The sequence below is a fragment of the Melospiza melodia genome, chromosome 6 (genome assembly GCF_035770615.1).
Source record: "Melospiza melodia melodia isolate bMelMel2 chromosome 6, bMelMel2.pri, whole genome shotgun sequence".
NCBI lineage: Eukaryota > Metazoa > Chordata > Aves > Passeriformes > Passerellidae > Melospiza > Melospiza melodia.
In genome coordinates, this window is record NC_086199.1 from 73,448,017 (window position 1) to 73,475,209 (window position 27,193).

The 27,193-nt window shown below is 42.7% G+C and overlaps 1 protein-coding gene across 3 annotated transcripts; it reads left to right on the forward strand.

The window, feature by feature from the left end:
- The first annotated feature begins 1,363 nt into the window (after positions 1 to 1,363).
- On the forward strand, positions 1,364 to 26,927 carry ZFYVE1 (zinc finger FYVE-type containing 1). Of its 3 annotated transcripts, XM_063159173.1 has the most exons (13): positions 1,364 to 1,734; positions 2,330 to 2,554; positions 2,691 to 3,227; positions 15,105 to 15,609; positions 17,417 to 17,631; positions 19,666 to 19,772; positions 20,578 to 20,686; positions 21,250 to 21,347; positions 21,456 to 21,573; positions 21,907 to 22,077; positions 22,860 to 23,040; positions 23,590 to 23,703; positions 24,800 to 26,927. In XM_063159173.1, the coding sequence occupies exons 3-13, from the start codon at positions 2,730 to 2,732 to the stop codon at positions 25,030 to 25,032; spliced, it is 2,349 nt and encodes a 782-aa protein (XP_063015243.1). In that variant the 5' UTR covers positions 1,364 to 1,734; positions 2,330 to 2,554; positions 2,691 to 2,729; the 3' UTR covers positions 25,033 to 26,927. The 3 variants fall into 3 exon arrangements, with proteins under 3 accessions (XP_063015243.1, XP_063015244.1, XP_063015245.1); XM_063159174.1 differs by lacking the exon at positions 2,330 to 2,554 and having other exon boundaries at positions 1,714 to 1,734; XM_063159175.1 differs by lacking the exon at positions 1,364 to 1,734 and having other exon boundaries at positions 2,052 to 2,554; positions 15,240 to 15,609.
- The last annotated feature ends 266 nt before the right edge of the window (positions 26,928 to 27,193 follow it).

Genomic DNA, 27,193 nt, shown 5'->3' on the forward strand with positions numbered 1-27,193 from the left:
TCTTAAATTATCTTTTATGCAAAATACCGAGTGAAAATACATTATTGTAACAGCAGGAAAGAGAACAAGGAAGAGAGTTACTGTGCCAGTCTTCAGTCATTCATCATCACTAAGCTGCATGAAAGAAAGAAATAAATAATGTATATGCCTACACAAATATATATATAGTACAATCTAGTATAACAGAAGTACTTCAGCAATGCACTTTACTTCTGAGAGGGCCTCATTCACTCCTTGTGTTAGAAAATTCATTGATGCCTCATTTTTGCAGTAATTGGGCCAGTTGACTCAGTTTTGTGAAATGATGATACTTCAAAGGTAAACTTGCAGTCAGTGCCTTCTGCATGGATATCCAGTTTTGTAGTTTAGCTCCCTTTTGAAACTGTCTAAAACTGAAGCAGGGAGGGACACCTTGTAGCTGTTAGTGCTTATCAACATGCAATGTCCACTGAAGGAAAACAGTGCATGTCCCTCCTCTGGTGAAGTAACCGCTAGCATTTGATCCAAACATCCAGCTGAAAACTCTTGTTACTTTAGAAGAGAAATTGCCTGTGCACTGGCTATGCTACAACAAAGATATTTTTGCATATTATCTAAATCAGCCAATGAAAAGTAACTCGCTATTTTCCTGTAGCACCCCATGAGCCAACATGGGCTTGGAGCCACTACAGGCCAAGGTCCTTCCTCACCGAGTGGTTTCTTTGACCGTCTCTGTTTGGCACTCAGCTTCGATTCCCATGGCTCCGGTTTGTGACAGTGAATCTGCCATTTCCTGGCAGGTGTGTGCCTCTGTTTTGGATCTGCAGTCTCTTTCAGCTGTGTAAATGATGGCTGTTTACCCATAGGCTGAAGCTACAGTAGTGAAAGAAACCCCAAAAGCTGCAATGACAGTGACCAGTGGCTCTCCTCGTCGAGACTTCATTTAAACCCATGAGTGGCAGATGAGATTTGGGCGCCAAGTGCTCCCTTCTCAGGTGGACACCGTGATCCGTTCATTTGCCGATCCGGAGGCCTGGGAGCAGTCGCCTCGTCGTTCTTCCAGGCGGAGGGAGGAAAAGACCTTCCCTACGAATTTCGTCCCTTTAAAACCTGCTGGGGGCTGTTTGCACTCCTCCGGCGCAGCTCCCTGGGGAACCCAGGCAGGTGTGAGACAGTAAAAAGAGGGGAGCAGAAAACCTCCGCGTCACCGCAAGGGCCGCGGCCCCCGCGCGTCCCGGCTGGCGCGGCGAGTCCGGGGCGGTGCAGCCCCCGGACTACAGCTCCCGGCGTGCCCGCGCCGCCCCGCCTCTGCCCGCCGCCTTCCCGTCTCCGCGGTGAGAAAATAACCCCGAAGTTCCCCGCGATCAGCTGATCCCGGCTGACAACGAGGGGAGCGGGCGGAGGGGGCGCGGGTCCTGGCCGGCCCTGCCCTGCTCAGTTCCCCCGGGCGCCCCGACTGCATGGTCGACCCCTGGGGGAGGAGAACCGGGAGATCCCCCCCGGGAGCAGAGGGGACGGGGGGGAGGAGGAAGCCGCGGCCGGGACCCGAGTCCTTAGTCACCGGGTGCCGGCGGGAGGAAGGGGAAGAAAGGTGGCCGCCGGCTTGTAAACAATAGCCCGGCTCGCGGCGCCCCGTGCCGCGCCGCCTTTGTTCCCGGTCCCAGCGCGGCTCCCGCCCGCTGCCGCCGCTCGGCGGGAGGAACCGGGGGGCTTCCCCCTGCCCGGGCGGCCGCGCGGCGCCGGGCGCAGCCCCAGGTAGGTCTGGGCGCGGGGGGAGGCGCCGGCCGGCACCGCCGTTACGTAACCGCGGGCGGGTGGCGGGGTCCGCCTGCAGCCCCCGCGGACGGACGAGCCACAAGTGCGGCCGCTCGCGGGCCAGCGCCCGCCCGGGGCCGCGGGACTGGCCGGGAGAGGGGGCGCCGAGGGTCATCCCGGAGCGACAGGGGCTCCGCGCTGGCTGGGAGCAGGGGAGGCGGCCCGGAGGCAGCGGCCGAGACAAAGGCGGAGGGGTGCGCAGGCTGCCCTCGGCGGGCGCTGGTCTCAGGGCTGTGCTCTGGCAACTTGGGGCGCAGAGGGAGAGGGAAAAAAATCCGTAGTCTGTCAGCAAGACCGCGGAAGCGATCGTCTTCTAGTGTTACTAGAAGGAGCGCACAAAGAGAGCGGATTTTTGTTTATCTGGCGAAGCACATCAGGAAATTCCCAGCAAATAAATACTGTGAACTCTCTGAAGGAGGAGCTTAGCTGTGGAGTGAAAGCAGAGAATTTTCTAGTCTTGACACGGTCCTTTTGTGTGTGTACGTATATATGCATTTGTGCATTTCTGATGCTTTTTTTGTCTCTGTGTCACCAGCTTCTCCGTTCTCAGCTTCAGGGAAATACTTGCTGCATCTGTTGAAGTACACCAGGCTGGGTTTTTTTTCTTGTCACTGACAGTACGTTAAACAGCTAAGTAGAGAAAGAATGTATACCAGCATTTGGGTATTATAATAATACGTGAAACCAGCCACGTTGTCTAAGTTTATTTTGGAGAAAGAAAACTTCATTAGCACTTAACACCACTCTTCCCGCAAGGCAGGTGAGTGTATGAATCTTACAGAACCATATACTCATTATATAAAATTTAGTACAGACAGCATTCCTCTTGTGTTTCTTTATTTTGTGGAAATACTAAATTTGGAACTGACTTTTACACATATCATTGTTTGGAACAGAAACAGGAGGGAAAAACATTGCTTTAAAGAAACCTGAAGATGAGTGCCCACACGCAAACTGTGGAGAAAGGACAGAACACGACACTGCTGTGCCAGGAAAGCTATGTTTGCAGTGGGACAGACGAAGCAATCTTTGAGTGTGATGAGTGCAGGAGCCTGCAGTGCCAGCGTTGTGAAGAAGAGCTGCATCAGCCAGAAAGGTTGCGGAACCACGAACGGACCCGTATAAAACCCGGCCATGTCCCGTACTGTGACTCCTGCAAAGGTGCCAATGGGAACATAATGCATGCCAGTATGACAGGCTCGAGGCAGATAGCAGCAGTCAGGTGCCAGGTGTGCAAAATCAACCTCTGTGTGGAGTGTCAGAAGAGAACACATGCAGGGGGAAACAGAAGGAAGCACCCTGTCACCGTATACCATGCTGGCAAAGCCCAAGAACAGGAAGAGGATGAGGGGATGGATGAGGAGACCAAGAGAAGGAAGATGACAGAGAAAGTTGTGAGTTTCCTCTTGGTGGATGAAACTGAGGAGATTCAGGTAAGAACTGTTGTAGTTTGCTGTGAACAGGCAAGATGATTTAATTTCTTTCTTAGTCTAACAGGCTACTGTGGTGTATGGTTAATACTTGAAGTGTAATTGGCAGCAACAGTAATAAAATGATGGCCAGGGAAAGTACGAGTGCCACTGAGCATCTTGGGCTAAAAAGACACAGTGCCTGCGAATGGCCTTGCTCATGAGTTCCTCAAAAGGTCAAGTTTATTAAAACCTTATGTGTGGCAAGAGCCTCCTCTAAGAGGCTTGGTAAGCAAAGCTGGTGAAAGAATTGAGTCTGTGCTGAGACGCACACAACTGAGATAAGAGCTGTCTGTGCAGGATGCTGATCGTTCCTGAACAAAATTGAATACATTGTATTTCAGTAGGTGTCCTGTAAATGGGAGTGTTGACAGACAATTTCCTGCTGTATGACTAGGAGAGGGCACTGTACCAAGTAGTGATAATGCAAGACTGCAGCCCATTGCTACCATTTATCACCCATAAATCCATCAGATTTTTAGCCTTAGAACAAAATAGAAATAAGTGTTCCATACAAGTCCTACAGACACCATTGTTAAGCTATATTGCTTGTCACAAATATTATTACATATTAGCCTTTTGTTGAAAGAGGGGGAAGTTGCCATTGGGGTAGGTCTGCTGATAAAAATGATAGGAACTAGTTGACTTGGAGCAGCCTCCCAGGAGGCACTATTTTAGAAAATCTAGCATTCAGTATACGCAGTTATAGAAGTCTCCTGTTAGCCCTTATATTTGGGAAGCATTTTAGAAGGCAAAATGTATGAAAGCCACAGAGCAGATTAATTACACAACTAAAAATTGAACTTTGTTTTCTGACTTTCAGTTTGCATTCCCTATGTTAAACCTCATTCAGGAGCCACTGAAAGAAAATGGAGATTCAGTATCAGGTTGCTCTAATTTATCATTCTCATGCTACCATCGTTAAAAAGAAATGTGATTATATTCTTACTCTTGATAGTTATTTGTATCCATCATAGTAACAGTTGATGTGCCTGTCAGGCATCCCGAGGAAACCTGACTTAAGTATCTCATATCTATTCTATACTATAGAAGTGTGTGTACATACATATATATGTATGTACACAGTAATTATACAATAATATAGAATGGTTGCTAGATACTTGGGTCATATTTTTGTCAATTCAGGTGTACCAATTGCTAAACTGTCATGGCTTTTGAAAGGGAAAGGGAGGAAAGGATGACAGTCCTTATGGTGCACTGACACAGAACACACAGTATGCCAGACAACAGTGACTGTAAACTGAGTGCCTGAGTTTCAGGTCTGTAGCAATCTCAAGTTTGTATGCCTCCAAGCCCTAAGCACGCGCTTATTTCCTTGTAATGTGTGACAGATGCAACTATTACTTTAAGATACAGACTTTTCAATAATCCTCCTCTGGCCACTAGAGCAAGCTCTGAAATGCCTTGGAACAGGGCTGTCCTGCAAAGCTGCTCACAAACTGTGTCTGTGTGTGGTTGTACTGGTTTAAGTTATATTTATACTCATGAATCTGTAAGCCTTATTGAGGTAGACCTTTGGCTGCCTCCCGCAAGCAAGTGCATTTGCTATTTTGAATGTCATGGGCAATAAAGCCAACTTCCTTATTGGGATAGCAGTGGTCCTTTATCAGATCGTAGCAATTTGGTGAGAACAGGGTTAGGTTGAAAAAGCTCTCCAAAAATGATCTTATTTCAGTATCAAGATGTTGAATCAGAGCTCTTCCATCTGGAGTCATCCTCTCTTCCTCACAGCTGAATACGTGTGTGACATCTCACAGCCAGTATCAAAGCAGTTTGAGAGATTTCAATTAAATTATTTTCTGACAGCTGGAATTTAAAGAGTACTTGCTATTATAGTGATAATTCTGCTACTGAGCATAAGGACCTTTGTTTAGAAAGGCCTGTCAGATGCCACAGCAAATGTCTTCAGAGCTAAGTAGTCGTCTTTTGCTCTTGGGAATAAGAGGAGGAGAAACTAATTTAGCTATAGGAAAGTGATCATCAGTCTCTTATTTTGTGCTTGTCATTACTTGGGGAGAAATCATTAAAATGTTCTTTATTTAAACCAATTTTTTGTCCAAAAATGCCAAAATATTAGTAACTTGAAATATGGAGATTCAGAGTTTGAGAGTGTGTGGCTTTTTAAGCTTGAGCAGACAGCATAAGAATTTAACAGAATTATGTAGTTCCACTGTCTTTAACTGTTAGTGACCTTTGGAACTTGAAAGTTGTTGCATTGGTTGGGAAATAAGAAAGGAAACTGCTGATTTGCTATCAGTGGTAGATTGTGCCTTAGCAATGTTAAAAGCTACCAGATTACAGATGGTAAAAGCTCCATCACCCTTATACCACCACCACCCTCCCAAATTAGATGGAACTAGTCAACGCTGCTGGAGCAGCAGATGATGGATTGAGATAATCACTCATGTGTATTTGTTTACAAACATCTAACTTGAACACAGGCTAAAAGATTTGTTTTTTTGTTTCCTTTGGAACCTGGAGTTATTAAGCTCAAGTGGTTATGTTTCATCTAGCTGCTCCTGTTGGCTTCTTGGAGGTGGTAGCTCTAAAACTGAAGAATATTTATAGTGTGTAAGCAAATGACTGATCTAGTTCTAGATCCAGAAACAATGTGGATTAACCCATAAGGAGCTGTGCCTGAGCAAATTGGTTCAGGGGAGAAGTGGAAATTCTCAGTTTGGGCTCAGCACTACACAGATGCAGCTATGATAATTCTGACGTCTGCATAATTGTCTTTGTGCCATGTTGCACAGATGTGCTGGCCTGCTCAAAGCTTTTTGTGCTTTGCAGGCATAGCATAAGCTCAGAAAGCTGAGGACTTCCTGTGCTTATTCAAATCCATATAGACAGAAAATGTTTCATTTTAAACCACTGCTTGTTTTTAGAAAACTAATGGTAGCTAAAGTTTGTATCTGTGAAATACAAGCTTCTCTGTGATGTTCATCATAAGAGCACTGTATCTGAGCACCACAAAAAGAGGCTGGCTATCTCATGTAAAAAAAAAATGTTGTTAAGGGTTAAATCCAAGTTTGTACAAGTCTGTGGAAGAACAGGGAGGGAGGTTGTTCCTCATGGAGCCCAGCCCCAGCTATCTCACCACACAGCACAATGCTTTGCAACTCTTGTGAGTTAGTCCCCAGGCATCCTGACCTACATGATGAATTTTTTCTTCCTTTTTCCAGGACTTGTTGTTCCTCATAAGACCTCACTGACTTCTATTAGAAAACAAAACTTATTGATGCTTTATAAACTGGCATCACCTGCAGTTTAGACCCCGTTCTAGGCTGTCTTTCTCAAGCTCAGTTATGCAGTTTCTCTTTACACAGTGTTAAACTTTTGGCCTTATCTATTGCATATCTAAAGCTGAGGCTTCAATCAAATTGTTCTTGATAACTGCTACATCTGTTTGTTAATTGGTCCTGACATAGTCTATCTTCCTGGCTCATCTGAGAATGATATTGTGGGGATTACTTCCTCAGTCAATTGCTTTGGTCGTGTCAGTCTTTACATCTCCCACTTATGCTGCTCTCTTTAAGTCTTCCACCTTTTTGCCTTGTTAGACTCAAACTATGTGCCTTCTTTTATTAGATGTGTATGTCCCTCAGCTGAATCTCCTGATCTGCTCTGCCAAGATGTCAGCTTTCCTTTCTTATCTCTAACTTCCTGGATTCTCAAACAAGCATCATTGTGTTGTCACTAGTGCTGCCCCTTGCACACAAGAGGCACTTCCCATAAGAAGTCAGAGTCGATTAATTGGGTTTTTTAAACTGGTATTTGTGTATCTATTAAGAAAAACAGAGTGTAATACAGCAATAAAAACATGACTCAGGTTGTGATACTTGTTTCAAATCCTGGGGCTCTCTTACTGTCCCATGAACTCTTCCACTCACCTGGATCTCTCTTTGTCGCTTGTACTTATATTTATGCAATTCTGGAACAGTTTCCATTTTTGCTTTGTCTTTATATAACACGCTTGCAAAAAAGCTCTTTACCATAAAGCAGAGTTATACGTCTGTTGTACAATAAACTCTTATTTTCTACTGCTTTTGAGGCAGGGCTAAATGCTTAACAATGCATAACAACATTTTTATCTTGGGGAACAGATGTTGGGAGCTCTTAACACACGATCAGAACTTGGTTGTAGTGTCACTAATGGCTTCTAGGATAGCACTTTGTCCAAAGCCCTAATTGAGGACTCATCACATATGCTTAATAGAAGTAGAAAAAGTCTTTAATTGACACCAGAAGATAGAGGATATGCTTGGTTATTAATAATCTGCCTTAGAGTTTGCTCATCTTTGACCAGAAACTAGCTCTGTCACAAGAAATTACCCAATCTGTGAATTGCAAACAAAAATAAAAGATACTGACTTTGTAGTCTGACTTACTAAGGAGTCTAGAAGAAAAGAAAAATTTTCCTCTATCTAGTCACAAAAATAATTTCCCCAGCTATGTAATTTTATGAGGGAAAAAGAGCATACATTTATTGCTGTGTCTCCCCTGAGATACCCATATGAGTTCCCTTTCTTCAGTTTGCAGGGTCTTTTTGTTGTGCCAATAGATACCTCAACTTCCTAAATATAGCCCCATTCCTTGAGGTCTTTTCTATTCCTTCTAGCAGGTCTAGACACCTAAAGGAGGAGGGGCTTCCCCTCAGCAAATATAAGCAGCAGCTATGTAATGCTTTGCAGTTTAGATAAGGCAAAAGGACCCATAGCCCTTATTTAAATGCAGACCATTTTGTACAATCATCAAATAACCTGTCACTAACAGCATAATAGTCCATGTGTCCTCCTCTGTCCCCTCCTGTTAAAAAGTTACACATACATAGTGATGACTCTGCAGGGCTGCTAGCTGCTTTGCTTTTCTCACTCCTGCTGTAAACCTGATGGAAGTGCTGTGATTTTTCCTTATTATCTACTGAATTGAGCCTGTATGAAGTCTAGGGACTTTAGAGAGAGTGGAGTCTCTAGGAATACTTTTTCTTGTCAAGTACTCTTTGTCCATTAATGGGAGCTAATGTATATGTTTCTTAAGTCTGACTTGCATTTGTCTAGCAAATAGTGCTAGTTCCTGTGACACTCTTGCTTCATTTGCTGTTGGGGGAATGTGTTTTTGATGGGGTATTTTTTGGTGCTTTTTACATTCAGCTGTAAATTTCTGGGAAATTTAGTCCATATCCTATAAAATAAGGAGTCACAGCTGGTATATTTGCCACAGATATAAAGGAGGAAGAAAAGATATTGAAGGATCTGCATTATTTAGACTGGTGTGATGTGTTGGATCAGGATATGTAATTTCTGTCCCTTGGTACTGTTGATGTGCTATAGATGAGTTTTCCTCCTCTTTGTGCTTTAGAGAAGTTTTCTTGCCAAAGTATTTTGGGGAGTTTACTGTCCTACACTCTAGGAATTTTTCTCTTATTACTTTGTAATTTATCAGTATTACTCCTATCTCAGTCTGTTATCAGTTCACCTAAATTTAAGTGCACTGTTTTTCTGTCTTTGGAATAAAGTAGTAGAGAAACTACTCAGCAATTGCTGGTTAAGAGTGTTCCTTTTTCCACTGGACATATACCAGGTTTTGGAAGACTATTTTTAGAAGGCAGGAGAGAGAGCCATCCATTTAACAAACACAGCTCCTTTGATAGTCTCAGGCTAACTCTTAGCTAATTTTAACATAGCCACTTAGAAATAGTGCTTTTCCCTGGAACCAGTCTTGTACCTTCTTCATGATGCAGTACTTTGGGCATTAATTAAAGTCAAATACTTTGCTTCTTTCCCATCTCTTTTGTCTGCTATATGAGTGCTGATGTGGAAGGAAGAGTCAGTTTTCACTGACTTAGGTGAGAGAGCCTGCAAGCCACTCTGGAATTTCCCACTCTTTTCATTCAACAAGTTCCTGAACTTAGATCAGTTTCTGAGGTAAATAGTCTTGATGGGGAAAATGGGGTGTTTTAGTGTTTCCCCTGCTGTACCCCTCTTTGCACATTTCCCATTAATCCTTTTGGATGCTGCCAGTAGGAATGGGATGTGAGTGCTTTGGGGTACTTCAAGAAAGTAAAATCAGCTTGCTGTCTTGTAGCCTTTCTGTCCTTTCCATTGCTTTCACTTTCTCTTTTCTGCAGTGATCACTGGGAGGCAGCTGTCACTGCAGTACACACTTCTGGCCCTTTTACCTGGCTTGTTAATGCTTTGCTGTAGGATCACATAGAGGCAGAAGACTGAGCCCTTTGGCCTGCCTGGTTCAAACACCCTGAAATTGGGAAAATAACCAGACTAACTGTTTTCTAGGAAGAATGCAACTGTTATACAAGTAAGTTTGTAAATGCCCCTCTTAACAAGGACAGTGGTGTAAGTGGTGTTCACACAGGTAATTGAGTTACTCTTAGGAGTGTTTAGGAGGACAGCATGAACTCTCTTGTTGAGTTGATGTTGCCTGGGCAAGTCTCTTCACGTGGACGTGGTCTCTGCTGCTAGAACTGTGACTTTGGGGTGGTAATTGGTAGCTCTGTGGCTAAATTAACATCTACAGGAACTTTAAAGATATTTAGTATACAAAACCATGATTTCTGCATCATTGTTTCATGTTCTCTTTTAGAGTTAGATGATACTATTATGTTAGTGTTATTTTTGCGGGGGTTGAATTCACCTCAAAGTCTTTATTCGTCTTCAGTCCTTGAAAAAGTACTTTTTCAGCAAGCAAACAGTTTAGTGGATTTTGTAGTCTTTTTTCTGCTTTGAGCAGTTTGATATAACTTAGCTGTTGTCTACGAGGTTAACTTACCTGATAATAGCAATATTTCAGTCAATATTTCCTCTTTGGTTAGGGAAGAGTCTCTTCAAACTGGGTTACCTCCAATCTTCTTGATTTTTTTCCACCACTGTCTTTAAAATATTTAAAATAGGATCTCTTTGGGTGGGGTTGTTAAGCAGGACTTAACTCTTCTGTCTTTGCCTCTCTCAGAGTTCTGTTGTAATGGACATGGGCCTCACACATGGGCAGCCTCTGCCCTTCATTGCAGGGACCTGTGAGTCCTGTTGAAACTCATGCCTTTAAGCTCCATACAAACCCATGAAGATATTGAACCTGAATTCCTATGCCAGCACTGTGGGAAGGAACAGGATAATTTTGGTCTGAAAAATATATTCAGTTCAGGGACAGTGTTGTCCTTGGATATGACCTGTGGCTGATAACAATTCTCTACAGAACCCATAGGTGGTACTGCAGTGAAGACAAATAAACAGGAAAAAACCCTTCAGGTTAGGAAACACCTCTAATACAAATGCTTTCATCTGCTTGAGCCAGACCTGCACCCATATGGGGAATAAGATCAAAATGTGAGAATCTAGCCTTACATCCCTGTAGCATGTCTGTCCCCTGTTTTATTTTGTCCTCTCTCCATCTGGTGTCAGGTCCTTCAGTTTGGGCTTGAGGCTCTGTAGGACTCCAAGCCTGAAAATACTGATATCCACTGTCAGCTTGGCTGAAGGCTAGGAGATCACTGAGGACAGTTGTGATTAATGTGTTTAAGTGTTCACTGGATCAGTGATTAATAAGTGATAAGTGATTAATAACTTACTCTTGAATACCAGATTGGAACTACTGGTATGACATACACCATTCTCTAAACTTATCTGTTGACACAGCCCTTTGCAGAAACTTTCTCAGGCTACTGTAAAACATTTACTTAGTAAAAAGTAACTCTTTGACCAGTAGAATTAATGAAGTCTAATTTCTGGGATGTCTTCTCATTATCCAGTGCTTGTCCACATTTTCTGCCTTTTGAGTAAGAAGCAGTATGTGTGCTGTCATGGCCCAGCCAGCATGCTTACTGCCTAGCACGTGTGGGCATGACTGCTCCTCTTAGTGCTGTGTCTTGGAGGTGGCAGGGGGTAGACATGAGACATGCTCTTTCCTCAGTAAGGTTATTGGAGTCTTTCTTTTCTGCTCTGTTGTCCCTTTTCATTGTGCTTTTAGGAAATTTGTCTTTTAGAGGCACTTATTTCGGTATCAAATTGGTCTTATTAAATTATGAATTTTAAGTTATTTGTGGAAGACTTGAGTAATGGCATAAATTATACTTGCCATGGAAAGTCATACAGAAGAAAAGGTATAGGAGGAAACTTGAGGTAGAAAACTAGAGATGCTTGGACTTAAAAGGCAGCTTTGATTCTTCTTGAGCACCTGCTTATAGTCAAAATCTCTTGTTTGGAGGACTCTGAAAATCAGAGGAAGTAATGAGCTCCTTAGGTCACTTTCAACCTGAATTAGCCTAAGATCTTTGAGGAAACAGGATTTGAATTACTGTGGTTTAGGGACTGTCTCACAGCTCTGTTGATGTTGTGGGTTTCATAGCAGAAAGTTTCTCTTCCTCAGAGGGAACCATCTTTTTTGTCACTTGATAACAAGAGACACTTGTGGATATCAACAAAAATTTCTTCTGGGGCAAAAGTAGGAAATTTCCAGTTGCATTTTTAACAGCCTGTTGCACTTGAGTTGCTGGGTTAAGCCAGTTACACTTCCCCACGTTTGTGCACTGCCTTTTCAGGAGTGATGGTGAGGGGCCCTGCAGAGATGTGAGTTTTGGTGGTGGCACTTTACTGTGATGGAGCTTATTCTTCTCAGGTTAGTCTTACTGGCTGTAGTTAAAGGAAGAAATCTGCTTTATAGATTTCTCTCTTATTTTCAGTGTACATTGAAATTGTGATTTAATGTTCTTTTTAGAAGAGAATCTCTTAAGAGCTATAACAAAAGTATAAATGAGTTTCAGGTACTAGAAATGGCAAAATCAAGAAGGAGCTGAAGAGATATGACTCATGTCTTGGTTTAGACATAAAGTTTTCATCCTTAATTTACTTTGGTGTGCAACATAAGGAAGGTTTTGTATTTACCCTCTGCTGTGAACCTCAGAGATGTGGAGCTCTTGGGCAGCATAGAAGTGGACACAGTTATGGAAATGTGAGCCCTTTGCATGTGCAACACAAGGTGGTACCATACCAGTTTGTTTTAGAGATGAGAAGCAAAACAAAGAAGTGGGGATTACTGCTTTGACACTACACCCACTCTGACTTCAAATGTCTTAAAGGAACTTGCTCAAGGGAAGTAAATTGGACTACTGATATGGGGGTTGTTGTGGATGGTTCTTTGAGAGTATCATTCCTGTACTCAGCGTTGGTTTAAGTCAACTAGTGCCCAAGAGCAAGGAGCAGCCAGTGATGTACAAGCACATTCAACTTCAAAGGGAAGGGCTTCTTTTGGTCATTTTGACTTGGTTTTGGTTTTGTTATTTCTCCTCCCACATGGAATTTATTGTAAGGATGTTGCAGAATCCAAAATTATGACTAGATTCTAAAAGGGAGGATAGTCTACTAGTACTCTACCAACCATGAGCATCTAAATGCAACCACTGCTCAAGAAGTTCTTGGTCATCTGACTCCTGAGCACTGGTAAAGCGTGCTAGGAAACATTTACTCATTTAATGTTTTTTAAGTTCTTCCTCATTCATTACCAAGTCCTGTGGGACATAAGCATTGGACTAGCAAGACTTTGGAGCATTCTTGTGCTCCTGGGTAACTTGTTTGTTTGAATCACTCCTGAGTTCTGTCTTGAAAGGAGGTCTGCAAAGAGCCTAGAAGGGGATAACTTAGAAGGCCATAACTTCGGGTATGTGATTTGATATTCAGTGTAACTTTGAGTTCACTCCCGTCTCTTAACAGTGGGAATATATATCAGAGTTACCCTTATTCCTGTTGTCCCTCCTGTCCTTTGTGTCTCCTGACATTACTGACTCAGCCCATTCAACAAACTCTCCCAAACTGCTACCAAAGTAATAACTAGTGCTGGCTGAAAGATCTTAGCCATTAGCTATCCTGCCAATACTTAAGCAGTTGTTAAAAAACTGATATTTTTTTGTGTTGTCCAGGGAGTACATAACTATTGACTCTGGCAAAAAGGACCTGTCACCTTTTTGGTGAGAAGTTTGGTTTAAAACCAAAACATTTTTGAAGAATACATTATCATATTCCTTTTTGCTTATGTACACATAACATTTTTATATTGTAAAGTATGTGAATGTTTTTAGGAGCTATTCCATGAACCAAGAACTTCCTTTCTTCCACAGAGACATCTTAAGAGACACTAAGCAAAACTGCATCCATCATCTAAGCTACCTTCCTGATGATAAGCTAATAATCACAGCTACCAAGAAAACAGACTCGTTCTTGTGCACCTGTAATTTCAGTGTATCTTTATGTTCCCCTACAGATACCAGGAAAGATTCTCTTGAGAGCATTTTGATGTCTCTTGTTTCCTGTTTTCTTCTACACTGTAAGGCTGCCTTGAACAGTTTGAGTCTGTGAGAAGCTACTGCAAGCCCACAGGTTTTCTTTGTGAATGCTGTTCCCAACCACAGTCTGGCACACTGGCTATTTTTTATGGTTTTGGCACACTGGCTGATTTTTATTTTCCTTCAAAGTCTGGGTGCTGTTGATAGGTGTGACCAAAGCAAATGGGGCTGATTGAGCCTTAAACTAATTTGCTGATGTACAAATAAGCTTGTTCAAAGAAACCATTTATTACCTCATTGCCTCTCTGGTTCATAGACTGTGAGATCTTCCAACTGTACTCCCAGGATGAAAATAGCTAAGAGCTTCCAGAAGTTAAGTGGCAGGTGAGAGGGGATGGAAGCCCTTCTCTTTCCAGTTGATGGGGATTCCTTGAAGAGGGAATTGAGATGAAGAAAGTCAATTTAATCTTTCTCAAAAAGTGTGTTTGTCATATTCTTCCCTGTCATATAATGTATGGACAAAACCTATTGGAAGACAAAAAAATAAGAGCTAAACAAATGAATGAAGCATGAAACCTCTGAAAGCCAAGGACCTATTCTACAACAAGATAAGGACAGGCTCTTGTACAGAGCCCTAGCCCATTTCACTGCTTGTTTATCTGCTCCTGTTGTTGCAGTATCTGAAGAGAAAATGCCCTGTTCTTTAGCCCAGACAGCATGATCCTTGACACTTAAACTATGTAAAGCCAAAGGGAAGTTACCTGCTCTTCTTTTTGGTTTTGTATGTGTGTTTTCTTTTGTTTTATTTTTTAATTAAAGTACAATACAGTAAATTATGAAGGGGATCATTGAGGTAGTTGTGGCACTTCTGTGAGAGCCAGTTTGACCTGTTTCAAGTACCTGACTGCAGTGTACAGTTTTGCTGCTTCTTCTCTGCTCTCACTTTCCAGCTGAAGGATTGATCAGCTGCAGAGCAGTGGGAATAGGACAGTCTGTGTCTGAGAACCCCTGGCTGTGGACAGGTGCAGCACAAGTGCATGGCAGAGACTTTTGTACCTAAACAGGTACTCAGCCTCTGTGGGTGAGGCAAGTTAAAGTGGTAAAAGCAATCCCCTCTTTCACTCCTGCATTTGCATGCTTGCCAGGAGACCAGTGCTACTGAGAAAGTCTGCCATGCTCCAGGTAGCTGTTCTGACAGACTTGGAAGTAGTGTTGTGCTCCCTTGTGTGAAAGGGCTGTCTCTGAGAATGGGGTGATGTACTAGAGAGTTGACTATGTACATAATCACAGTGAGGCATCACTTCCAAAACAGCTACATGATGAAACAACATAAATCCCATCAATGTGTACAGTTTACAAACTGCATTTTAGTATTTTGCTTTGTACTTCTTGGTGCTTCAGAAACTTATGATGAAATCTGAAGAGGAGGTAATCACTCTTTTTAATCTTATGAATTCTGATACCAGCTGTGTTTTCAGTATTGTCTGTTCCAATTACATAGTTATAATATTTTTCTCTTTTTGTTTTGGAAGGTAAGGAATGAGGAAGACTTTATTAAGAAACTGGACTGCAGTCCTGACCAGCACCTAAAGGTGGTGTCCATCTTTGGGAACACAGGGGATGGCAAGTCTCACACCCTTAACCACACTTTCTTCTATGGCCGGGAGGTGTTCAAGACGTCTCCTGCGCAGGAGTCTTGCACAGTGGGCGTCTGGGCAGCCTATGACCCCGTCCGCAGAGTGGTGGTCATCGATACAGAGGGCCTGCTGGGGGCCACTGTCAACCTGAGCCAGAGAACACGGCTGCTGCTGAAGGTCCTGGCCATCTCTGACCTTGTCATCTACCGTACTCGTGCTGACAGGCTCCACAATGACCTCTTCAAATTCCTTGGTGATGCCTCGGAGGCTTATTTAAAACACTTCACCAAGGAGCTAAAAGCTACCACAGCCCGCTGTGGCCTAGATGTTCCTCTGTCAACTTTGGGTCCAGGTGTCATCATCTTTCATGAGACTGTGTACACCAAGCTGCTGGGCTCTGGTGAGTAGGCAATTCCAATTACAGTGTGCTAAATACTGTCTGTAAATGATCAGGTTGCACTGAATATTCAGCACTCTTTGCTGCCATGTAGAAATGTGATTTGGGTTTTGCCCTCACTAGTTTCGGTCCGGGAATCAGGCTGTGGAACTAGAAGAGCATTTCCTCTTCCAAATCAGCTGGAATAATCCTCTTAGCCAGCTGAACATCAGCACTGAATAGGAATGAGTTCTGCCAGCCACAGGAGGGGTCATCATACAAGTTCATAAGTGTGGGTGATATGACAGGAAGGTGAAAACTCATGTGGTGAGTTGACCCAGGCTGGATGCCGGGCACCCACCGAAGCTTCTCTGTCACTGCCCTCCACAACTGGACAGGAGAGAGAAAATATAATGAAAAGGTAATCAGTTGAGATAAGGTCTGGGAGAGATCACTCATCAAATACCATCATGGGGAAAACTGACTTGACTTGGGGATACTAACTGAATTTATTACTGACAAAATCAGAGTAGGGTAATGAGAAGTAAAATAAATCTTAAAACCAGCTTTCCCTCATCCCTCCCTCCTTCCCAGCTCTACCTCCTCCCCTGCCAGCCATGCAAGAAGACAGGGAATGGAATTATGGCCAGTTCATCACACATTGCTCCTGCTGCTGCTCAGGGAGAGGAGTTCTTCCCCTGCTCCATGTGGGATCCCTCCCATAGGAGACAGTTCTCCATGAACTTCTCTGACATGAGTCTATCCCAGGGGCAGCAGTGGCTGAGGCTCAGTCTTGCTGTTTGTGAATATCTAGGAGCCATCTCTTGTGTAATAAACACCTCAACAGTCCTGGCTGACCCACATTCTCATTTTGGCTTTTCTAAACAGTGAGGTTTTAAACTAGTAGAAGAACTTGACATTCTTTCTGATTATTATTGGACTAACTTCTTAATAACTTTTAACTTACCTATAAGGCAGATCCTTTCCTTATGTACCAATTTGCTGATTAGCAATTCAGCCTTTCTTGAAGTTGTTGACATTTTCTGTTTAATCAGTTCAGCCTTTAGTGACCCATGAGGACACTTTGCACCTGTATGCAAAGTCAGGGTCACAAAAAAGATATTTTTTTATGGTCACTTCTGATCACAGTAGGAATAGGAAAGAAGCCTCTTGGCATATATGGATATGCAGAAAGCTGTAACCATCTGTCTCAATGGATAATTGAAGTGTGTTTGTGTAGTTTTAGGACAGGGAAGATGGGGCCTGCCTTATTCTGAAATGTACAGCAGGTACTTGGAAGCAAGGAGGAGCATGTGTTTGGCCCTGTGGAGTCTGACCTGGTGTGGCCCATTCTGAAGTGCTTTGCCATGTACAAGTTGTTGATAAAGGCTTGGTATTCCTTGCTACAGGATTGGCATGGAGAACAGGCAGCCCATGTAAGGTTCATGTCCTCCACTTATCAGGTGTTAGGAATAGCTATACCAAGTTATGGTCTGGTGAGAAGAACTAACAAATGTGCTGACATTGTGTTTCCTTGTATTATGTCCTAACTTGCTCCTTAATCTGGATATCTGTGTTTCAAAATCTAGATGTGTCTGGTTTTTCCTGGGAAACTCGGTCTTAGAATTTAAAGCTGTATATCACAAAACAGAGACTCCTTTTGGAAAGTTTCTTTTCCTTGTTTTAAAATATAATGATAACTGCATTCCAGATGTATTGGAAGATTTAATTAAGAAAACTAGGTCTATATTGCATATGAAAGTACTATGCAATTGAAGTATTGTTTTAAGCAATCAGTTGTATATGAACTTGCTGGTACTCTTATATATAGATCATCCTTCTGAGGTTCCTGAGAAGCTCATTCAGGATCGGTTTCGGAAGCTAAGCTGTTTTCCTGAGGCTTTCAGCTCAATTCACTACAAGGGAACACGAACATACAATCCTCCAACAGATTTCTCTGGGCTTAGGCGAGCTGTGGAGCAGCAGCTGGAGAACAATACCACTCGGTCACCTAGACAGCCTGGGGTTATCTACAAAGCACTAAAAGTAAGTGAAGAAGAGTTTGTCACAGTGTTTATTTGTACCACTGTTGCTGTTAACTCAGCTGTGGCTCAGAAAGGCAGAGCACCTGAAACAGTGATGCAGACTTGCATGCAAGTCTTCCATGAGAATGATAATTCTCCCTCAGCCAGGGAGGCTGAGTAGTTTTGTTTTGTTTTTTTTTTACTTCAAAACAAACACTTCAGTAAAGACTGTGGAAGAAAAATTAAAGAGCCAAACTGAGGAAGATCATAAATGGGAGCTGGGAAGAAAAAAGTAACTGATGCTGTGAGTGACAAGCACTTAATGACAGTGATTGACAAAGAGAGACCTTCAAAGGGTTTTTTTTTATAAAATTCATAAAGCTGGCCTCAGCATAAGAGGAGGAAATGCAAGAGACTTGGGGAGAGTTAATAGCTGGCAAAACCTAGTGCTGAGTAGTATAACCCAAGGTCTAGAAGGCAAAAAGGAGTTGTGCTGGTAGCTAGGGAACAGAATGGGATAAAGCCAAATGATGTATTACTTTAGAGCAAGTGATTTTCTTAGATGGTTTACTTTGCTAGGATGTCAGAGGGATTTTTGGGTCTTTAAATTTGCAGTCTTTCCTACAAGTTTCCACATACCACTGCCTGATTAACATCATATTTTCTTTGGCCTGAAGAGCATAGTTGTAATTGGGGAGGGGCAGGCAGAGCCAGGGCATATCTGCAGAAGGAGGTAGTGTTAGCAGTCTTTTCTGGTGTTAGTCACAGCTGTTGGAACAGATAATTCTGGCTGCTCTGTGTTAGTGGTAGCTGAGGCACAGAGGGAAGTGTCAGGGTGGCATGTACTCAGTTCTTTGCATTTGGGAGCAGACAGGCAACAAGGGGAAAAACGGTTGGAATCATTAATTTTAGTTTAACTTTTAGGACATTATTGCATTAATCAAGTAGCCTGATTTCAGATATACTTAAATTAATGACCAGTAAAGTGTTTGCTGTGTTCAAGTCACTACTGACTACAAATTAACTTCTTTTGCTTCACTTGCTGAGGACACAAGACTTTCTAGAGATTTCTCTCCACTTCCTCTACCTTTGAGTTCACTCAAAAGTATCAGTATCAGTCAATCTTAAAAGAGAATGTAAAGCAAATTTCCTTGAAATTACGTGAAATAAAATGTTTAAATAGCATACTTATCTGAGGGAAGCTGTGGTGAGAGAGGTACACACACAATTCTGTGTGTATGTGCAATCAACCCTTGTTAGACAGCAAAGATACACCCACTCCACCTACCTCAACCCTGCGAGGGGAGGGGGTGGAAGAGAGAGGCAGGCAGCCACCATATAAACCTCAGCTGTAGGAAGAGTTTCAGCTAGATCTCATGCCTTCAGAGATCTCCATCAAGATGAACTGTAACCATTTGCTTTGTTCCAGTGCTTTTTTTTTTTTTTCCCCTAAACATAACACCTGAAAGAACCGAAAAAGTTCAGTGTGCCAAGACTAAGGACTGATTTAATCTGAGAATGGATGTTCCTAGGAAAGGGTACAAATCTCTTTGTCTCAGTTTTGCCATTTCACCAGAAAAGAGCAGTTGTTCGGGTGGCTGCAGGAAAGCTCAGGGCAGCGCTTTCTGGGCCAAGAGGCAAGAAATGTGTTCTCCTGAGCTATGAGAAATGATCCTATGAGTTTCTTCTCAGAGGTTTTCAGAATGCAAAGCCCATTTAGCAAGAACCCTGCTATTTTGAGCATGGATTGGATGCACAGAGGTGGATGCAATTTTCTACCACCTATTTCTACTACAAAAATCAAACTAGGAACAGGAGGAGAGGCGAGCAGAGAAAAAGACTATCTTACAAGTATTCAAGTCACTTCCATACAAGTGCAAGATTGCATTCTTGGTTTGTTTCCAATCCTTGTTTTGTTTTCCAGGCTAGTAAGACACATTTGTTAGCTGCGTACTCTCTCTGCCTCCCCTTCCAGTAGAGAAATCCATGCTTTTTCTTGCATAAGGTCTCCATTGCCCTTAATCTCTTTCCAGTTCATTCCTTTTTTGTTTGACAGGCTCTAAGTGACCGGTTCAGTGGGGAGATCCCTGATGACCAGATGGCTCACAGCTCTTTCTTTCCAGATGAATATTTCACATGCTCCTCTGTGTGCCTCAGCTGTGGGTAAGTAGATGAGAAATGCTTCTTCATCCTCTTGAAGCATAGTGCTGCCCCCAACCTGTGGCCACAGAATGTAAAGTTTCTGTGACATCTTGACACCTGACATCATCTGCCCTCAGCTAGTACTTACAGGCAAAATTAGCTTGAAATTCACTCTTATGTGAACTGGACAGCCACTATTGCCACATCCCAGCTGGATGTGTGGTTTTTGCCCACCTATTTTTGTGTATGACTACAAACCTGTGCTGCCCATATCTTTTCCCAAATGCAAGCTGGGCAGGGAGAAAGGAGTGTCTAAATAAATCCCCTGAAATTTCTTATGATGTTTTTTTTCCTGACATTTTTATTGCCCAAACAGTATGAACAATCCTAAAGCATACATCCTGGAGTGGGGCTGTATTCAGTGACTAGGTCTAAGTGGAGCTCCATATTTGATTAGATCTTGGCTTATAGATCTCTGGAAAGAGCCCCAAGATTGAACCTGGAAGGGCAGTAGATGGCAATCAGTGCTCTGAGTCTGGGAGCTGTATAGCAGCATGATGTTGTGGCTGGTTATGCTTCTTATCTGATGCTGAGCATTTTCTGCAGTGAATTGCTGTGTGATGCTGCTTTTTATGGGAGACAGTTGCTACACCTCCTTCTGAAGAGCCTGCCTTTCAATAATAAATTATGTCATTGCTGTATGTACAGTTGTGAAGATGGTTTGAGGGCACAACATCTATAAAATGCAAGATAGCAGTAAAAATGAAATCTTGGTGACATCTATCCTGTGTCTAAGAACAACTCATGGGTTGCTCTTACATCTCAGGTGTGGTTGTAAGAAGAGCATGAACCATGCAAAGGAAGGAGTCCCTCATGAATCCAAAACTCGATGCAGATATTCTCACCAGTATGATAACAGAGTCTACACTTGCAAGGTGAGATACAAGGACAAGGTCTGAAGAATGACAAAAGAAAGGATGACCAAGTAAATGAGGGATATCACAGGCATGTGCCTGTTTTCCTCCTTTTTTTATTTTTAATGTCAGAGGTGGTCCTAGCCTTGACAAGAAAAATTGATCCTTATTTGACTTGTATGTTTGCTTGGAGAGCTCATCAGCTCTGTGTGCTATGTGTCATTTTCTAGCGAAATTTTGAAGTTGGCTGCTCTTAACCTGGGTGATGTTGACCTTTTATATATTTGACATAGTTAGTCTTATTTGCTTATGCCCAGTGCTTGGTATTAGCCAATTTTTCTGAAGGATCTGTGCAGGATACAGGAAAATTTTTGGCTACTATCATGGTCATTATTGATGTAGAAATACTTCCCTGATGTTATTATTGATAGTGGGTTTTTCCTTTGTTTTTAAATGAGTTCTGATGAGTGCTCCTTTGCTCTAGACCTCTGTATGCTAATTATATGCCTTATGTGGCCAAACAGCAGCCAGATGTAGATTTGGATTGCCAGTGATGTAGTTTTAATTGAGCCTTTATGTTGTAGGCCTGTTATGAACGAGGGATGGAGGTCAGCGTGGTGCCAAAAACCTCTGCTTCCACAGATTCCCCATGGCTGGGCCTTGCCAAGTATGCCTGGTCAGGGTGAGTACTGCAGCTGGGAGCTCTCTGTGCATAGGACTTGCCAGAGCTGGGAGCTCTGCCTGGTGCACAGGACTTGCCAGAGAGGTGACCTGTCCTCCTCCTGTGCAGGTACGTGATCGAGTGCCCCAACTGCGGGGTGGTGTATCGCAGCCGGCAGTACTGGTTTGGCAACCAAGACCCTGTCAACACTGTAGTGAGGACAGAAATTGAGCATGTCTGGCCAGGGGTAAGTCTGGTTGCTGGATAGTCTTTGTGTATGTGTGCAGCCATGCACATGCTAACTTGGTTCTTCTGGATGTTGATGGAGAAAATAGATTGCCTTTCATTAAGCTGGTCTCTGCTGTTCAAAAGAGACTTTGCAGGGGCTTTCAAACATCTTTTGGCTATCTTGAAATAGCTAAGTTGCAAACCTACTTCTGTCTTTCAGAGCAGGGCTGCTGAATCTTTTACTCCTGCTTGCCCTCCAGTTTATCAGGACTAATGGGTTGCAGAGCCATCTGAATCTAATAAAAAAGTTTTCCCTGTTTTTATTCTCAAATCAATATCTGTTTCATTCCAGACTGATGGATTTCTGAAAGACAACAACAATGCAGCCCAGCGTTTGTTGGATGGCATGAATTTCATGGCTCAATCCGTATCTGAACTTAGCCTGGGACCCACAAAAGCTGTGACCTCTTGGTTGACAGACCAGATTGCCCCAGCTTACTGGAGACCCAACTCCCAGATTGTGGTAAATAGCAGTTGCTGGAGAGAAAGGCTTTGCCTAACTAAAACTCCTTTTCCTTACTCTTTAAGTAATAAAGTACTTTGCAGATTCTAAATGTTTCTTTGTTTTACTGCAGCAATCCCTACTCCTACAACTTTTATAAAAACTGAAGTGCTCTCTCCTCTTCCCTTTCTTGATTTAGCCAGAGAAATTATGAACAGAGACTTGGCCTAACCCTGATAAAGAGATGGTTTCTCCCTGCTCTTTGTGAGCTGCTATCCCAACAATATTACAGAAAATTGTGGCTTGCATGAACTTGTTCTTCAAAGCAAATAATCAACATCTTAAAGCTGGCCACTGCAGTTGATAGTACTATTTTTATAGATTAAACTCTGGTTTCATACCAGATGCAAAAAGTTGACCCAAACAGTTCAACTGGGAAAGGATTCCCCGTGTCTTGCTGGAAGCTGATTCCTCTTCAATGAAGACTGCCTTCTGAATTCTTACCCCACACGAAGGTCAAATATCCATCATTGAGCCCTGCAGGATATGGCTGTGTTTGTGATTGTGAACAAAGGGATCATAGCAATATATTGGCTTGAACAATATACACCTATTGTTCTAAATCACTTCTCTGGGGTAAAGTTATGGGACTGATAGCCCCCAAGTCTTGTGTCTAACTGTATTTTTCACAATTTCAGTCTGAAACGTGCCATCCTGGGCCTCTGCTCTCTTTTTTTTTTTTTTTTTTTTTTTACTCAGAAAGATCAAACTAACAGTTCTTCCTTGTGTGTTGTTCTCATTAGAGCTGTAAGAAGTGCAACACACCTTTCAAAGACAACGACACAAAGCATCACTGCCGGGCCTGTGGAGAGGGCTTCTGTGATGGCTGCTCTTCCAAGACCCGTCCGGTGCCCGAGCGAGGCTGGGGACCAGCGCCAGTGCGCGTGTGTGACAACTGCTATGACAACAGGGGCCTCCAGTTAGGTAATCTTGAGCTGATTGTGACAGAACTATCCCTGAGCACCAGCCCCAAGTCTTTGTCCCTAATTTCTGGATCACAACCATTTTCAGTGGGTGTAGACAGTGTTGTTCACACTGGGTTTCCAAAGAGTTTTTGGTAAGGAAGCTGAAGAGCTCAATGCCTTTTGGAAGAAAGATGACCCTACCAGACACCTGAACTGCTGACAAAGTTGTTTTGTAATTCTTTAGAAATTTTAGTATCTTTACTTTTAGTAAGATAGTACTTTATCTTTACTTTTAGTATCTTTACTTTGTTTTCCTGGCAACTGCTAATGGTCTGGTGCTAACATTAGAGCAGAGGTGCTTGTGTTACAGCAGACTGTATATTTTGTCCATTATTGCGAAAATGAACGCTCTGCAATCCAAGATTGTGGATGGGGAACATAAAGGCTGAGGAGAGATTACAACCTGTCTTTTGGGTTTGCTGCTGTTTTTTTTAATGTAAATTAACTGAAACTTGGCCAAAAGACTGGTGGACTTAGTTGTTGAGCCCTTCACTCTTGTGTCATGCAGATGTGGCTGAACTGCCTTCAGATGAGGAAGGGGGTACACTTATTGCCAGGAAGGTGGGGGAAGCTGTGCAAAACACGCTTGGAGCAGTGGTGACAGCCATGGACATTCCCTTAGGTGAGTTCTCTTCTGTTCTGATGGGGCTTTTTTTTGTCTAAAGGTGGTTTTGTTTTCAAAGGGCAAAACTTGTTATTAAACTTCAAGAGTTTGTGTGACAGGCTGGCACCTCTGCTATGATACCACTGTTGGTTGAGAGTTCTGCAGCCCTCTGGACTCTTCTGCTTGTTGTTTCCTCTTGGTTTTCAGCATGTTGTTTCTGCAGATCACACTTTCTCTTTTCACCCCAGTATGCAAAATTGTGCACTAAGCTGTGAGTAATTCATGCTCCCCTGATGGATTCACTGCAGTGACCTGCCATTTGAAGTTCCCTAAAGATTGGCCAATTAGGAAGCATTTAATCAGGTTTGGTTTTCTTTCAGAGATGCTGAGTGCCTTTTAAGTGTGATCATGGATACTGCTGGTACTTCTTGGTAGTTATTCTCAGGGGAGGGTGAGAATTTGAAGCTGTCCAGGTTGGTAAGGATGAGGAAGTAATTAGTAGTCTGATCTTTCATGGTGAGCTTAGTGCAGGAAACCTCTACAGCTCTTTCTTGTGTTGGGTGGCAGTTTAGGTATGTCAGCAAACATTTCACATTTGAATCTTCTGTTGTTGCACCTGACTTCCTACACATTGCACAGATCATTGTTCAGCTGCTTCGCCTACAGCATGTCTGGCCTTCACCTTTGTGGGTGTTTGCTCTCTGACTCAATGAAGGGCAGAATAAATCCCTTTCTCAGTTCAGACACTACACTACATGCATTTCTGAATATTTGGTTTGGTGACTTGGTGGTTTTTTTGGCCACAGCTGAAACTGAAGGTAGGGAAAAGCAAGTGTCTTAACCTCTGGAAGAGTCTGAGTAAGGCAAGATGCTAGTATTAAAAGAGACACAGTTTACTCTTTGAAGAGAGGCAGAATGTGGGAGAATGGCAGAATACTCTAAAGGGCTGCTCATTGCATTGAAGGATTCTGTCAGTAGGTCACGTCCCCCTTAATGGCAGTGATATAACTTGCAGTGTGTGAGTGCCTCCACTGGAGCACATTCTTGATATGCTCATGTTCATGGATTATTTTGTTCTCTCTCTTTCTCATCCCTCACCTCACTTCCTCCCTAGGTCTGGTAAAAGATGCTGCCCGACCTGCATACTGGGTACCAGATCATGAAATCCTGCACTGCCACAATTGCCGGAAGGAATTCAGTATCAAACTCTCCAAGCACCACTGCCGGGCCTGTGGCCAGGGGTTCTGTGACGAGTGCTCGCACGACCGCAGGGCGGTTCCCTCTCGCGGGTGGGATCACCCCGTCCGAGTTTGCTTTAACTGCAATAAAAAGCCTGGGGACCTTTAACCCCAGGCTGCTCTCCAGATCTTTGCAATTCCTTATGTTCTCAGGGTTACAAATGAAAATATCTGGTCTCCCTTTCACCTTCTAACCTGTTGCAGCCAGAGTGCATGTTTCCAGTTTCTGGCCTCCTCTCGTGTTATATCCATCTTGGAACACTGGGAATGAGCTTACATTCAGCCTCTAGGTTTTAATTTCAAATTAACTGAAAAAGGGAGGGAGCTCCCTTGTAAATGAGCAACCTAAAATCCAGTGTATTTTATTCCAATTTTAAAAAACCCCAACTATATATATATATCAATTATGTATAATTTAGTATATTAAGAATATGGTTGAAAATGAAGCTTTGAGTATTCCTAGTTCAAATGATGGATGGTGGTGTTCCTTACTGTAATGGATCAGAATTATGGCCTTCTAATTCTTCTTTTGGAATGTCTTGCTGATCGTAATGTCCTGTGAGGAAGGTTTGGACTCTGTGCTGCCAGGAATCTCCAGTGTTGTTATATGAACTACACCTGGTAGTTCAACCAGCTCTGCATCTAGAGGTGTTGCCCTTCTGGCCATGGAAGATTAAACCCAGATTTATTAACAAGTTTGCTTGAACTGTGATATGAGCAGTGGTCTTGCAGTGCAAGAGGTATCAAGTTAATGCAGACTCCCTGGCAGAGACTGGTAGAGCTCTGAAAGGTAAAGCAAATCTTATGGCAGGAGGCAAAGCATTCTGATCTTGCCATTTCAACTTCAATACCAGATCAAAAGATAGCAGGGTTTTCTCTTCCTGACAATGCTTTCATGTACTCAGGTTTTCTTAAAGTTTCTCTGCAAGTTCATTGCAGTTAAAAGTTTTGTCCAGAGCAGAAGAAGAGAGTAAGTTTTGTAGGCAATTCTGAGATACAAAGTTTGAGTTGTTTGGGTTGTGATGACTTTCCTTTTCCCCCACTTTTTAAGTGATCCTGTAGTTTCTGAAGCCTCTGTGTTCTCAGATATGGTTGCATACAAACTGCAGAGATTTGACTTACTTTCTTCTAATAACATGAACTTACAAATCAGCCTGGAAAATGGGCACCTTTCTTCTTTGCTCCTAGCAACTGGCACTCATTGGACTTCATCTTTTTATGAAAGGACTGCAATGAATTCACTGATTTTATTATGAAAAGCACCACTTAACCTAACTTATACTGTCATGTACTGTGGATTTGTGGTTCCACTTATAAGAAGTATGAGACCATTGTGGATTAAACTGCCTAAAATTCTCCCTTCTTGGCTTACACAGACAAAAATTCTTTTACCACGAGAGTTGCCTCCTCTTGGAATGGCTGGAGTTTAATGCAGTGTCCTGCAACTGTGGTATTTTTCCCCCAGCTTATTAAATGTGCTCTTGTGTGATGAGATGCCCAACACCCTGTTTTAAGACTGTATTATTAAATTAACTGCTATAAAGAACTTTATCTTCTGAACAAGTGTACTGACTTTCCTTGCAACAAGTGGTTCTCACTTTGTCTCTGAAAGACCGTGCTCACAAAGTGTTTGTCCCTTCACAACTACATCCAGCCTACACAAGGAAGTAGACTTAGAAGATGTTCCAGGACACCTTCGGTACTGGCCAAGTTTGCTGCGGACTGTCTTATGTTTTTGTAAGCAAAAGTCTGCCATAAACTTCTGTTGTCCAAGTAAGGGCATGAGTAGGTAGAAATCCTCTCTTAAAAGACATTCTGTACATCTAGCATAATTCTGTGCTTCAAAGTATTCTTTATTTTTTTAATGGGTGAACAATGTGTTCTTGGTTTGTAGGCTGTGCCCTGTGTGCTGTTAATGCATGTAGCTTTACTACCATGTTAATGCACAAAGAGAAAGCAGCCATGACATTCCTTGTATAAAATCTTTGGCCTCTGTTTCAACAACTTGTCTGCTTTTTTTTTCCTTCTCAAAGCAAGAACTACTACTCAATCAAAAGGAAAATGTTGTATAAACATTTTTAATATATATGTGGTCTTAGTAACTTAGCAACCTGTCAGTATCAGAGTCCATTCTTCTTGATAGATTAAGGACTTGAATCTTCTGTGATGTTTTTCTACAAAACAAAGTCTTATGTGGTGCTTGAACTGCAGCAGGTTTGGTGTAACTCTTTCTGGAGAATGCTGAGAGGTGTATTTGGGATCTTTGTTTT

What these genes read in the sequence shown, in the direction of transcription:
- ZFYVE1 (XM_063159173.1), top strand. Translation starts at nt 2,730, where the DNA reads ATGAGTGCCCACACGCAAACTGTGGAGAAAGGACAGAACACGACACTG. An exon ending in ACAGAGTCTACACTTGCAAG is followed by an intron (nt 20,687 to 21,249) that starts GTGAGATACAAG and finishes TTTATGTTGTAG; the next exon opens with GCCTGTTATGAACGAGGGAT. An exon ending in CAACAGGGGCCTCCAGTTAG is followed by an intron (nt 23,041 to 23,589) that starts GTAATCTTGAGC and finishes TGTGTCATGCAG; the next exon opens with ATGTGGCTGAACTGCCTTCA.